The sequence below is a fragment of the Trichoplusia ni genome, chromosome 15 (genome assembly GCF_003590095.1).
Source record: "Trichoplusia ni isolate ovarian cell line Hi5 chromosome 15, tn1, whole genome shotgun sequence".
NCBI classification, from domain to species: domain Eukaryota; kingdom Metazoa; phylum Arthropoda; class Insecta; order Lepidoptera; family Noctuidae; genus Trichoplusia; species Trichoplusia ni.
Window position 1 is genome coordinate 8,132,256 of NC_039492.1, and position 15,224 is coordinate 8,147,479.

Sequence of the window (15,224 nt, forward strand, 5' to 3'; positions counted from 1 at the left end):
TTCCACTGAATGTTCCTTATTAACATTACAATGCTGGCCAGATTTCTGAGATAACGAAAAACTTACGGTGTCACAAATAAAATTCCGTAATATTTTGTACGATTTATTGCGATAACACAGTCTTACAAAACAAATCAGTGATGACAACATAATGCGACACTAATGGTAACTTTAAAATTGTTATAGCCCCAAAATCACAATTTTGACTAAGCTTGCATGTCAACAAAATAAATAATGAGGGATGATTTTAGCACGCCCATTACTTCACATACAGTACCGGAAATAACGAAGTCTATTTATTCTAGCCAATAAAAATTAGATTGTTCAACTAATGAATTATTACCTGTTTAAAGAAAAGTGCGCGCTAAAGTGCAACCCATGATAAATCACGTTATGAAAATGTTATCATTATACTAAAACGATTGCACAAAGATGTGATTAAGTGTCTAGAATTGCCTGTAAGAAAGAAACCAACTCAAAACTAACTCCTACCAAACTGAAACAAAACAAAAAATGCATTCAGCACCACAAGTAAAACATTTTACATGTTTAACATAAATTAAAACAATATTTATACACATTTACAAAATATATACGTAGAAAATAGGCCTCTAATCATGCCTTTTGGAACTGGAATCATCGTGTTTTATATGAAAGAAAACAAGTGAAGTGATTGACACGCTAGCATTAGTAGCTCAACCTGCAAGATGTATCTTGCCCTGTTATTCATTTTGAATGTTATACACGCATAAGGCCATTAAATTTATAAGAAGTACACAACTACAGCTAAGTTAACGTACAACATATGCTATATCTAAGTATAATAAAATAGCACTTCTTGCAACAGTATTGAGTTTAAACATCTCTATGCACTATGTAACTCTTAGCAATAAAAATGCAAATTAGTAATGATTGGAGATATACCACTTGATAACAATTTTATTATTTTTGATATTATAATATGCGTTTTGCGGCTTAATAGGAAATAAAATATTGATTTTATTAAATTTCACCAATACTGAAGATTTTTTTGAATTATGGTTATTTTTGCATATAATACAACAAAATTTGTAACACATACAAGATTTAATTGACTATAAATCTTTTGACCAATAATGTAACTTGACCAGTAAAATAATTATAATGAAATATAAAACTGAAATAATTCAGAATACTCTCTTTTCTATTTGATAAACTTCATAAAATAATTAGACAAGATAATATAATTACTGTAGATTTGATTTCGTTGTAGTTATCAGTCTTGTATCATTTGGTCCTGCAAATAATGTACTATTAAATTGGTAAAACAAAACAGTAATTCGGCGGCGGATATTTAAAAACCTATAAAATAAGCCTAAAAACAAGTTTACAAAGGATGTAGTGGTGTGGAGTCAATGGTAGGATTGCAGGTAGGCGGTGGTGGAGGCGAGGTCGCGGCGCAGCCAGGCCGCGTTGAGGCGCACGGTCTCCAGCGCCTGCTGCACGGAGCGCTCCGTGCCCGGCGACTGGTGCGTGCGGAAGAACTGCTCGATCTCCTGCGCACACGTCTCCGACGCGAAGTTCTCCGTCGTCGATTTCACCAACCGGGCCAGTAGAAACCCACCCTGTAATCATAAATGAATCATTCAAACTTCAAGTATCTGGCGCACCTGTATAATGATATATTCTTTCATAAATTTGTCGATTACCTGATAACGGTCCATAAATTGTTGCCAATGATCTTTGAAGAACTGCCAAGCAAGATTACGGCCATTTTTACTTACTGCTACGGAAACGATTACAAACACTGTATCTTGAGACCTAACTTCGTCCTGTAATAAAAAAATAACTGTTGTTAGGTACCTACATTTACCGTACCGTTGTGCATTTTCGAGAAAGAACAATTACATTATTATTATTGATAACTGCATAAGTTGATTAATTATATATAAATTAAATCTTTATTGCACTAATTATATCTACAGTGTATGGTCTGATTAAGTTTTGATTTATTGCATGGTTGACCATCCTGTACGACGGCCATGTTTATAAGCTTTAAGAAATATATTGACCGAGATAGCGAAGTCTAGCACTCGTTTGAGCAGCGCGGGGTCGTTGACGGCGCCGAGCGCGCGGCTGATGCGGTCCTTCTCCTCGTGCAGGTCGGCGGCGCGGTACAGCTGCAGGAAGCGCTGGAACGTGGCCTCGTCCGCGTCCGCCAGCACCGCGCGGTAGCACGCCGAGCGCAGGTCCGCCGGCAGGCTGCACGCGCCCGATAAGTGCTTTTCGAAACTGTAAACCATAACATTTTTGGATAAGTCAATTTTATTATGAGACTCATAAAAGTTGTTTTTATTACATTGTAATCATATTATACAGAACCGAAAGTACATCACGAAAACAATGACCATCTTACTAAAATAAAGCAAATGTATAATTACCGGCTCTTAGCTTCCTTAATTGTATCTGGATCTTCAAAACTAATCATTTTGTTGAGCACCAAGCTTCTAAGCAATGTATCAAGGTGACTCTCTTTCTCTTCCGCGTCCCAGCCTAAGCGGCGTGTAATATTCGAAAAAAGTTTACGGCCGTAGTTCTTCAGGGGCTTGTCAAGCGGAGTATGCGAGAATAAGGCACTTAGTTTTGATAAGCAGTTTGAAATTGACGACCATACTGTGAAGTTAGTTTCATCACTGAAGGCTTCAATAAGTTTCAAGGACTGAAAATACAATTAAGAGATCAATAATAAGAATGCTACAAATCAATTTTAAATCTTGGATAAAATTAATTATTCTGACCTCGGCTGTTTGTGTATGCCCAGCTTGTACTAAGGCAAAACAGTCGTCAAGAAGACCGAGACGGTCGAGCGGCGGAAGTGAGCCATCTCGTATCGCCGTAACCAACTGCCCCAGCATGGACGCCGGGTAACGAGTACGGTAGTAGCCAACCTGTATAAACAAAATTTGCATTTATTTACCCATACTTTCTACAGTTTTAGTATGTCTAACGCCTTAAAAAAAATATAAACAATTGATTTTAGTGATAATATTTAACTTACAGTGCCAGGGTTCAGTTTAACCCATGAACTCTCAGAAACATCTTTCAATACAACTTCCTGTGTCCTCTTCTCTAAAACAGTAGACAGTGCAACCTGTGATACAAAAGTTTTGGAGTCAGGACAATGATATATGATTAGTATCTAAGTGATTCTGGCCAACAAATACCTAACTAGTTTTCAACACCATGCTATGTAATCAAATTCATCTCAAACTAATCATATATACTCTTAGTTAGCTTTTGATCAATCAAAGACTAGGATACATATCTACCTGTGGTTGAAAACCACTTAACCACAACTAGATATGATTGCCTCACATTTCCATGACCCTAATAGGACAATGCCATAATTATAAAGCTGTGCTAAATTAAAAGCATAACAACATATTCATTTGTTTAGTCATATTATTTAGAATTATTTCATATCACAATTTTAAAGTAGTTTAATCTAATCATTCGTCATGTACATTGATAATTAGAGCAAACACACGTTCTATATAATCTCTTTTAATAAAGCACTTCAGGGGACAAATTACATACCTTAGCAGGTTGTTCTTGTGTGGAGATAGTAATAGGCACCATCCAAAGTGTATCGCCTCCTTGACTACCATCTGCGCAGAACTTTTGTTGCGATAATTTTAAGACTCTATCAGAGCCTCTTTGTTCTGAGCACACCTAGAAAAACAATGCTATTAGATACTTATATGTTACAAAAAAAGGCCAGTATTGGCCTAGTTGTGGTTCGTCTCTGACAAAAATGATCTGAAATAAGCTTAGGAAAAGTAAAAAAATGTTTAATCAAATTTAAATTTTATTAATGTTTAAGGCAACAAAAATGATTAAGTTAAAGACATTTATAGTAAATCAGTTTTAGAAAATCTAACAAACCTCTACAACAGGGAAGCCCATTTGTTTAGTCCAGGTAGACATAACTGCTCCAACTGGCTTGTTTGAAGCCTCTTCCAGGGCGGCCCATAAATCCTCTGTAAATGTATTCTTGTACTAAAATGTAATAATACGAAATATTATTTTATGTTTTTGAGCATTTTATGTTAAGATTTAGATAAGTGATGCAAAGGTCTATAATAATATTGTAGTACAATCATTAAACAATGAAAATGTTAATATATAAACTCAGTCTAGTGTCGTGTTATTTAGCATCTGATAAAATGGAACTGAATGTAGTTTGAATAGAATCAGTTCATTACACTAAAACATCATAAATTAAGAGTAACAATTTCCTCTGTAACATGATAATGAATAGTGAATACTGAATATTAACACATAAGCCCAAAAAACACATAGACAAAACATTGGCAAACAGAAGGGACATTATATAGCAAATTTCTATGAGTCACAGTGTCATTAGTGCAAACTGACAAATACAACTTATTGATGTCTTTAATAATAATATATATAGTCAACACTATCCCTACTAATATTATAAATGCGAAAGTAACTTTGTCTGTTATGCTTTCACGTCTAAACCACTGAACGGATTTTAATGAAATTTGGTACAGAGATAGAGTTGACCTTGAGAAAGAACATAGGATAGTTTTTATCCCCGACTTTTGAAGACTTCTCTTGGAAACGCGATATAACCGACATCGACGCGGACGAAGCCGCGGGCGAAAAGTTGGTATATAATATATTTACAGATATTGTGATGAACAGGTTGAACTAAGCTCTATAAGATTTGCTAAATTATAACAGTAAGTTCTAAGCTATGCAATTACCTGATGTCTTGTGAGATAAATGTTCATTCCCTTACGGAAATCATCATCACCAATGTATCTGTGTAACATGCGGATTACTGATGCTCCTTTGTTGTATGATATATCATCAAATATTTCATCAATTTCTGATGGATGACCTACAGGGACTTCAATAGGATGAGAATTCTTTAAACAGTCCAATTCTAATGCTCTGAAATGAAATGTAAGAAATACAGGCCAATAGAAATATGATCACTTGTCATATGTAATGCATAAAAGGTCAGTGACTGAATAACAAGTTCTATTGTTCTCATGACAGGAGGGTGACTTTACATTTCACAAGCTGGCAACTATCCAAGGGTAAGTGAAATTCATTTTTGGTAACAAAGAAATGCTCCAAAATACAATCAAGGAATGAAATCAATCTTATTTTACATTTTGCAATCTTATATAACAAAAATAAAGAAGCAACAATACCTGATATAATTTTCAGTTACAAATTGAGTCCAAATGTCATATTCTGGGAAAAGGTGGTTAACACAAAGAAACTCAACAAAAGATGCATAGCCTTCATTCAACCAAAGATGAGTCCACCACTCCATAGTGACAAGGTTTCCAAACCACTGGTGAGCCAGTTCATGACCAACCACCAGAGCTATCCACTGCCTCCTCACAGCTGATGTGTGTTCTTCATCTACTAGCAGGCAAGTCTCTCTATAAGTGACAAGGCCCCAGTTCTCCATGGCACCAGCAGAGAAATCAGCTATTGCTATCAAATCAATCTTTGGCAGGGGATAAGCTATATCAAAATATTCCTTGTAATAGGGAAGCACTCGAGCTGCCACTTCTAAAGCAAACATTCCCTGTTTACTTTTACCCACTGGAGTGTAAACTCTTACTAATACACCATCACGAGACTTTTTCTCCACAAAGTCATATTCTCCAACTACAAATGCCACAAGATATGTAGACATTATAGGAGTTGTATCATAATGTACTATTTTCTTTCCGCCATTTGTTTTCTCCTCCTTAACAGGCATATTAGATAGGGCTACACGATCCAGTGGCACCTCCAGAGTAATATCGAAAGTGGCTTTGATTGCAGGCTCATCCCAGCAAGGAAAACATCGACGAGCATCCGTCGCCTCAAACTGCGTGACGGCAGCGTAACGTTCTTCGCCTCCTGGCGTCAGATATTTGCTGCGGTAGAGACCCTTCATCTTGTCATTGATCTCGCCGTTAAACTCGCAGTACAACGTAGCATCGCCTTCAGCGAGGGCATTGCCAAACAGAACTGTCGCAGTTTCGTCTGCCGCATTAAGTCGTACTTCGGATGGATTGATACAGCTATCAGCACCACCATCATTGTATTCCAGCTTTACACTTGTCAGTTCCAAATCCAAACAGTTAAGAACTATTTCATTGGTTGATTTCAATATCTAGAAGGTAACAGATACGATCAGTTAAGCGAGACACATGGAAAAGATTTTTTGTAGCGTCAATGATGAAATTTTCACTCACCGATACTTTCACTGCTGTTTTTCCCTTGAATGTAAATTTGTCGAGATTTGGTACCAGTTCCAAATTGTAATGTTTTGGCACCACATTTTTTGGGAGACGCTGAAACTGTTTGTTTTCGGGCATTGTCACTCTTTCTTTCACGATCGTAAATGTAGGACGCGCTGTACGGAAATACCGTAATGACCGAGTGACAGAGTGAACTCGCGCTCCAACGGCGCTGCTGATACGTGCCCCCCTCGCGCGTCTCAGTCCCCACTCCTCCGTGTAACGGTATTCGCTACGTAAGAACTTGCAATGGCGACCGAAATGTGAACAATTTTTAGTTGAAATTACTAATGAATTACGTATGACGCGTAGTAGTTGCAGCGTCATGGAAAACAAATAAATACAGTTTTAAATAAGTGAAAGTTGCGCAAAGGTCTTTTAGTCCATGAAACATATAATATTGAATTATATTTTGAGGTTATTTACTTCCACCGACAGTTTTAGAGTAGTGTTACCATGCATAAAAATTTACAAAAAGAAGAAAACGAACTAACTGACTTTCTTTTTTTAAATATGAAAAATAAGTGAGTATTCAAGCCAAAGACTCCATTCAAAATCATTTATTGGAAGAAAACCCAGTGACAAACATTAATTATGCTTTAACAGGCTCCGCATTATTTAATATGTCGCAAAACTTGATCGCTTTAAAAAAAATAGTAGATCATAATAATATTAGTCATCACTAAATTACTTAATATCAATATATTTAAAACATACGAGGCAAAGCCAATCTGTAAGTATATTCACATAGGGATCTATATGACTGGCAATATATATAAAATTTGTTAAAAAGATAATGTTATACGCGCAGAAAGTTTCACTTGATGATTTGCGTTTCCCTTTAAATTTTTTATTATTATTTCGAAGTCCTAATTTTATGATGAACGCTTATGTAGCGCTGATAAAAAATAATTATTTTATCATTGTAGGAACACTGTTGAACATACACACAACGTTGAGGAGAGCATAGCAGTTAATTATTAAGGTTTTAAAAGGGATCCCAAAAATTACTAAAAAATCATTCACAAGCCTTCTTAGTATTTTGTACCCGATTTAGGCATAGAGTACAGACCGATGACATTTGTCAAAGTCAACAAAAAATTGCTAACCTTCCTTTTTTTCTCTTTGAGTGAAAAAATTAAGGAATAAATGGGATTATATCTCACCACATAAATATTAGCTATTTTATGATCATTCGCAGGAAGCGAGTAAATAATTTGTATGGTAAATGCCTGCGTACTAAAACTTAAACTATAATTTTTTTTCGCTAGGTAGTGCGCGCCGGTGAAATTGTGATCATGGCGAATCCGTCATCAGGCGTTGGTAAGATTTTGTTTTTTGTTATAAAGATTTTATTTTGAATTGTGTTAATATTGTGTAATATGCATTTTTATCGCACTATAGGCACAGTTTTGTAATCTTATTCTTTTTTAACAGTTGTTCCTCGTAACTTTCGTCTTCTGGAAGAACTTGAACAAGGCCAAAAGGGAGTGGGCGATGGTACCATATCTTGGGGCCTCGAGAGTGATGATGACATGACCCTCACTCATTGGACTGGCATGATAATCGGACCCCCTAGGGTAAAATATTATATTTCTTTGTCTGTAAAGTTATCAGTCACTAAAATGTCCTCTGTGTATATAAAAAGTATGTGTCTAATTATTTCAGACTCCTTATGAAAATAGGATGTATTCACTTAAAATTGAATGCGGCACTAGATACCCTGATGAACCTCCAACTGCTCGCTTCATTTCTAGAATCAACATGAACTGTGTAAACAGTCAAACTGGACTTGTGAGTATCTATAATTGTATGAATAAATGTCAAAAAATGAATTTGCATAACTTGTATTATGTTTCGGTACAGGTGGACAACAGACAAGTTCCTATTCTTGCTAGATGGCAGCGTGATTACACTATCAAGACAGTTTTGCAGGAGTTGAGACGTCTCATGACACTGAAGGAAAACATGAAGCTGTCACAGCCTCCAGAAGGAAGCACTTTCTAGGTTCTCTTCTGAAGTCTTTTCTCAATAGACCCAATCTACCTATTTCACACTTTAATTCCACACCACATAATATGTAATTCACTTACTTGATTTCTCAATATTAGGAGATGACTATCACAAAAAATATTTTTGATTTCATTTAAGTATTGCTATGCTAGTGTGTATCTTAGATTTGTATAATTGCATTTATTGTGCTCTGAGTCAGTTTTTTGTGCTAAGTGCAGGATTACTTGATTAAATAATTATTGTAGATTGGGTGAATAAGTAAGCATTCATATTACATAGCTCTTTATTACCCATTTAGAGGGTAACACCCATTTATTTATCATACTACCTAAATTATTGTGGCCTTTAAAAAAAGTTAAACTTGCTTTTTGTATTATTAAGGCTAGTTTTACTGATATTGGTTTTAGGTAAGTGGTTTTATTACGCCCATTCTATAATACAACTGATCTTTTAGTTCTGACCACTTGAATTAAAAATCTTTTCTGCATTTTAGTTGTTTATAATTTTGGGTGTAATGTATTTTTTTAAACATGTATCTCATGTCTGAAATGTAAAGGTTACAGTTTTTATTTGTATGTAATTAGTGATTACTGATTTCATGTGACAGAAAATTGCTTAATTTTTTAATAGTTAAACATGATCAAGTGTAAAATATTGTAGGAAATTTTTATTTCTTAGGAACATAAGATAAAGTACTACTGGTTCTTTTCGAAGCTATGCATCAGGTTGAATGTTTTTCAAACAAATAACGAATGCATGTAATGCAGTGTCCAAGTGGCTACATTCTATCATGTAGCTTCTCAATTTGGGAATTACATAGTTCACTAGTTCCCATGCATCTGTTATGCATGAATTTATTGTTACAAACCAAATGCTAAGTCAAATTGTTTCATAGCATTAAATATTTTTACCAATGTATAACTAGCAAAAATAAATAAATCAAATAACACTGTCATAAATAGTTCTTCTTTTTATAAATTTATTTTGCCTGTGGATGAGTTATGTTTATTTCGATTATAATGTTGATTAATTAACACGTCATGGTTAACTTGTGTCTGCAACATTGAACATTGATAAGGTTTTTTTTTATTCATATTTTATTATTCTTCCCACCATCTTCACTAGGGTATCTTAAAGCGATAACTATCAGACGGACTGTTATGGTTTCAAAATGAATTACATTGGTTAAGATGATTTTTGTGCACTTTTCAAATCGGCCAAGAAATCAATCCCATTTAGGCGCAATGCGAGCTCTCTGCTCTATTTAAAAATAATAAAATGTTGCTACAATGTTCACTTGTTCATTAGAAATGCGATGGTGTATCATAAATTTATAAAGGTATAAAGAATGTGTCATTAAGGAGTCTGTTATTTAGATTACAATTATAATGACCATTTTACGTTTACAAAATTTACCTACTATATATATTATAATCTGCTTAACACGGAAGATATGTCAATAATAAAATATATATATGTTCCGTTAGTATTTTAATAGGGCATTTGACAAAAAACCTGTAATATCCTTTAGACAGATTTCCAAAATTTATTGGATACTTATTCTTTTTTATATCTAACATAAAATGAACTATGAAGGTAATAGTGATCAAAATCTCGTGCGACGTCACTTACCAGTACACTTTTTACTATCTTGCTATTTTTCTAGCCCTTCAAGTATATATGCGCATATAAATGTATATGAAATTGGGCTACGGTACAAACAGATTTATAAGATTTGTCAAATACCCTATTTACGGTAATAAATGCTCTTGGCATCATAATGATTCATTTTAAAGATGGCGACGGCCTTTGTACCACTGCATTGTGGAGTGATACAAACAGCTAGATATAAGTCAGTTAATACAACTTTTTACACGTGTACCCAGTTGTTCTGAGAGATGATGCTATTACTAAGCTCAAATGTAAGTTCAGGCAAAACCCAACTAATGCCTCAAGAACAAGTGAATGAACGCGGTATCGTGAATCGCAAGAGGGCTCTAGCAGTCTATCGTTACATCGCTGTCTCCTGTGTCGTCAAACGACGACACGCAGAAAAGATGAATATTCCTAGTCCTCCTGGCACCTCCCCCTCTTGACTAGTTAAACCATTGCTACATTGCTACCTGCTTTCATGGTACCAACCTCATGTTCTACTAGCGTTCTTCGAAATTATATAATAAATTCTGAACGCACCAAACACAACAACCGCGTGTCATTATATAAAACCTTCCCTGGACTTCTACGAATACTTCGACACTAAAATTAGCCAGATCGGTTTAGCGCCGAACGACCACAAATTCATATAAAAAATATTATGTAGGTTTAAACAGACCACCACTCCTCCTGCTGCCGACCGCTTCTCCATTTGTGTCACTTATATAATTCGAAGGTTTTTAAATCGAGATAAGCCCTTACACTAAATATCTATATTTTTTTTTATTTTTGAGAAACCAAGAACAAAGATAGGTATTGCAAAATTCCTAGTACAGGTTCTTATGACGTTATGTATATCAGTGCAGCAGAACAGAAGCCTTTGGCTGTCAACGGGTTACGTTAGGTGGGACACTAGGACCTTAAAATATAATTCAAGAATTATCTACTATTCGAAAGGACATAATGAATGGGCAAAAACATAAGGTACGTACGACAAACTAACGTCTTAAAAAAAAAACACGTTTTTAAATGTCACTCCACTCCATTAAAATTTTATCAAAATCGGTCCAGCTGTTTTTATAGATGTAAATTGCATTTTCATCGGGTTTAAAGCTACCCTGTAATTTCAGCCTGCCAGATAACCGGGAAGTGCCTCGCGAAAAGCGTCGAGACTACGAATAAGCTATAGAATAGGGCGGCCATAAAAGACAGGGCGCGAACGAGACAATTTTCTCAAGAGGCACCACGTACGAGACACTATTTCATTTCGCATCTTTTCTGTTTGTCTCGCCTCTATTGTGTTTTGCATTTATCTTCAGAATTGTTTGTTCCCATTATATGCCAATTTGACACAAGTTGAATCGCTGTTTCGGTCTTCCTATTACGCCCCACGCTCATCATGTGTTCATGCAAGACGGCAGTCCCGTGACTTGTAGGTATGCCTTTGCGCAATTAGAACAAATTTGAGCTGCTATGGCGAGGTTCGCAGGGCAAGTGTTACGTTATGCTACCTTGAGTTTGTTTGCGCCTATTGCCCATCGAGCATTTGACCAGCAGGGATGGTGGAACTCCACTTTCATTCACGTTGGTACACATTTTGGAGACCTTCTATATTCTGCCTTCCTTCACAAGTTGGTTGAAAAGGATACATAAAATTTTCGATAGGTACTTACGAGTGCGGCGTGGTTTTATTTCACACGGGCTAGGGACAACTCTGGAAATTGCTTTGTTTGGTGGGGTTTCACCTTGTATGAACCAGAGCAATTGATTTAGCTTAGTTTTCGGATCGCGGAATCCCGAAAGCAAGAAGTTTATGCCAAGCCCAATATAAAAGATAAACGAAGAGAGCGCAAATACAGTGGATTTTATTAAGGTTTTTTTAGGTTATTTTATGTTCAATTTAACTATATGAATAAATAGACTTTGTACACTTTTCCATTACCTAAATTAAGTATCGTCATAAAAAGTATTTAAGTATATTTCCTTTTTACTTTTAATAATATCTCCAAATAGTAATCTCGACCATTATTTAAATAACAAGCACCGACACAAAATATTCTAGGGAAATAGAGATACACACACATATCTGAATTAACCATTACAATTTATAATTAAGTTGGCACCAAACAGCACAAGAATAGGAAATGTATCAACACACAATTTCTTTAAATCTTTGGTCTGGGTACAAATTATTGCATACTCAGGGCACCACTTGAGTGTAATTCATAATCGTTTTTACAAAGTCATCCTAGTTAAATATTGTATGCGATGTTTAATTAATAACTAAAAGTTACTTAATTATGTAATATTTGAGATAGACTATTTATTTACAACAATTTAAATATGTACATAGATTTTTAAATACACAACATTAACTTACTTAAAAAAGTAACCATTCTAAAGATGCATACATTCAATCTACAGATTATTAATATTTTTTTTTTTCAAAATCTAATTTGCAGCTAACATTTATGAAATGCTTTAAATATTTTCAAAGTCATAAATTATGGACACAGTAGGAATATAAGCGATGTCACAAAAACAACACGAAGCTTAAGCACCGGTTACGCTTAAAACCGTGTGTGCATTTACGCGCGATAGTCATACGCTGCATCCACACAATAAGCGTTATCGGTTTTCTACAATTAGAGTTACACTCACTACATCAATGTTTATAACAATTATAAACACTCAGTACAAAAAACTTATATATAATATACAGATATTCAAAATCAATTTTAAATAATTAGCAATGATAATATTGATAATGCAGTCGTAATAGAGGTAGAAAATACACTACAAATATGTACCTAGTTAACAGTCTGATGAATGGGATCCAGAGTTCGGAGCTACGAATAAAATTGTTGCTTAATAAGGGGTAATTTCTTTTCATTAATCGGTACATTTTACGTGAAAAAAATCTGCAATCCGAGTTTTTGAACATATCTATTAAATTTGAAAATTTTAGCAGTCAATACATTCATGTAAGCAACCTATTTGTAATGATTGAAGTCATATTAAAATAACTGTCGGTCAACAACATTGTGTCATCTCAAACTCATATCACATTGGCTAGTTATAAATACTTTTTTTATTATTGCACCCAATATCACCATTTCCATTGTCCGATATCACCCCGAACTTCGTCGATCAGTACAAGTTAATAAACCAAAAAATGGTTTTGATCGTTTAAAATAATATATTTTCTTTACTTAAAATGGACGGGCCGTTGAGAGGCGCAACACAACAAAACAATTGTTTTTAAGAGTAAAAAGACATTTCAATTAAATCGTGGTTTATGTTCTCGGTGGTTTTTTTGGCAGCTCACAACACTAAGGGTCCCTTCACAGTAGAGTTGGTGAAAGGAGACAAAGCTGTTAAACGAGAGAAAAATAATCTGTGTAATTAATACATTACTTTCTTGCTGTCAACTTCTATTTGCCTTAGGTCGAGTACCACTCCAAAGGTATACTTCACAATGTTTTTTTTATATTTTTTTCCCATAAGTAACATATTCATCTACATTCACATTTTTGGTCATCGGTCACTCCACCCGTATTCTCTAAAACATTTTACTATTATTATTTTTATGGTTTTGACACTGGGGCATCTTTTCATTAATACATGTATTTTAGCATGTACTTGTAGCAGCACTCGATCATCTATCACTTTTGCTTTTCATAAAAAAAAATAGTGCTTTGAATAATCATAAGTGCTTTCAATATTTACATTGCCCTGCTCTAATCGTATTTTTATGTTACGATAACGAACCATAAATTAATTAGCTAAGAATGCTAGATAGTTGGACTACCAAACCAAATATTTTTGGACAAAATTAATACCTATGAATTTTACCACATTGCACTTATTTTGGTTATACGATATGAGTGAATGTCATTCACTTAAGCCTCTTTTGTGCAGATCTCTTTGCAATTCTACGCATGAATAATTAATATTTTTAAATAATAACCGATGTTACAAATAAATACTATTCTGTATGTATCTTCCAAATGTTCAACAAAAATAAGATTATGAGTACAATCAGAGTAGAAATATGATATACAATCATATTTCGCGACTGTAGTTGACGTAACAAGTATTTACAGCTGACACTACGACGGACGAGAAAAGATAGATAGAGTAAGAAATGTTTCTACATAATTCAAATTGGAACCAAAACGAAATAAAACTGAAAATCTGTTTGACATCGAGTTTAAGTCACAACTACACTACGCGCACTTGTATGGCTGAAATTGCTCTACTCTAATATTTAAATTGCTCTGGCATCCATTTACATCATATAACATAAATCACTCAGTACAAAAAGATTGTTTAGGGTGCAATTCCTTCCAGCTTCCAAAAAGCAAAATCAGCTCATTAAGTCCGATGTAGTGATTAGAGTACAACAGACGTGAACTATATTTTAAATGAATACATGATCGAGACAGTATCGAGTGTAGGAACCTATGCAGTAACAAATAAGCGAAGTTCCTAGAAGCGAACATAATAGCTATTGAGGAATGACAGCAATTATGGATTGATAGATTAATATATTTGGTTTTATAAAAAAATAGAAATTATATGAATAAAACAGTTACGACGTGAATGTTTCAAAGTCACCTTACATTATTATTTTTTTAACAACGTTATATATTATAAGGACAGCACAAATGTATGAATACAATATCACTGGGGGGAGGGCAGGGAGCAATCTGATATTAAGATAAAAAAAAATTAACAGCGTTTTTAATTATTCGTATTAAACGGTTAACACCCTGTATAACCTAACGAGAGTTCGAGACGATGGGTCGATAGTGTGCGTCATTCAATAGACAATTTATACCCTCAGTAAAATAATATTATTTACTGGATGACATTAATTCATTACATTACCAGTTACCACTCATGAATTTGGTATTGATGTACGCTAAAACTGAATCATTAGAAACCCTGTTTACCTGTTAGGATTTTCTTTATAAAAATACAATGAGTAGAAACATTTTTAAATACCGGACATCAAATCGACAACGGCACCCGTTAAAACAACGTTTCCGATTTTTGCTTTACGCGTATTTTATGTCAAAGTAAACTCTGATCATAATGCTCTGCCGAAGGCTTAAGAATAACATTTAAGATCATTCATATTAAAAAGCCGGAAATCAAAGATATTTCGATCACGCGGAGGTGCCTTCGCGGATATCGTCATCGTAATAAATAATCTCCAAAACGACCCTTAGCACT

At 34.6% G+C, this 15,224-nt stretch overlaps 2 protein-coding genes across 2 annotated transcripts; one reads left to right on the forward strand and one right to left on the reverse strand.

The window, feature by feature from the left end:
- Positions 1-90: 90 nt before the first annotated feature.
- LOC113501529 (puromycin-sensitive aminopeptidase) lies at positions 91-6,772 on the reverse strand. Its single transcript, XM_026882711.1, has 11 exons — positions 6,273-6,772; positions 5,229-6,190; positions 4,773-4,962; positions 3,925-4,038; positions 3,577-3,711; positions 3,038-3,130; positions 2,778-2,927; positions 2,421-2,698; positions 2,052-2,271; positions 1,689-1,811; positions 91-1,604 (listed from the first exon to the last, which is right to left on the reverse strand). The coding sequence occupies exons 1-11, from the start codon at positions 6,642-6,644 to the stop codon at positions 1,392-1,394; spliced, it is 2,850 nt and encodes a 949-aa protein (XP_026738512.1). The 5' UTR covers positions 6,645-6,772; the 3' UTR covers positions 91-1,391.
- Positions 6,773-7,395: 623 nt separating this feature from the next.
- On the forward strand, positions 7,396-9,417 carry LOC113501535 (ubiquitin-conjugating enzyme E2 variant 2). The gene is made up of 4 exons (XM_026882719.1): positions 7,396-7,640; positions 7,755-7,897; positions 7,986-8,111; positions 8,184-9,417. The coding sequence occupies exons 1-4, from the start codon at positions 7,616-7,618 to the stop codon at positions 8,322-8,324; spliced, it is 435 nt and encodes a 144-aa protein (XP_026738520.1). The 5' UTR covers positions 7,396-7,615; the 3' UTR covers positions 8,325-9,417.
- The last annotated feature ends 5,807 nt before the right edge of the window (positions 9,418-15,224 follow it).

Excerpts from the sequence above, each read along its gene's own strand:
- LOC113501529 (XM_026882711.1), bottom strand. The coding sequence starts at position 6,644 with ATGACGCTGCAACTACTACGCGTCATACGTAATTCATTAGTAATTTCA. Across the intron at positions 2,928-3,037 it reads TTAAACTGAACCCTGGCACT|GTTGGCTACTACCGTACTCG; the intron begins GTAAGTTAAATA and ends TTGTTTATACAG. Across the intron at positions 2,272-2,420 it reads ATTAAGGAAGCTAAGAGCCG|TTTCGAAAAGCACTTATCGG; the intron begins GTAATTATACAT and ends TATGGTTTACAG.
- LOC113501535 (XM_026882719.1), top strand. The coding sequence starts at position 7,616 with ATGGCGAATCCGTCATCAGGCGTTG. Across the intron at positions 7,641-7,754 it reads GAATCCGTCATCAGGCGTTG|TTGTTCCTCGTAACTTTCGT; the intron begins GTAAGATTTTGT and ends CTTTTTTAACAG. Across the intron at positions 8,112-8,183 it reads TAAACAGTCAAACTGGACTT|GTGGACAACAGACAAGTTCC; the intron begins GTGAGTATCTAT and ends GTTTCGGTACAG.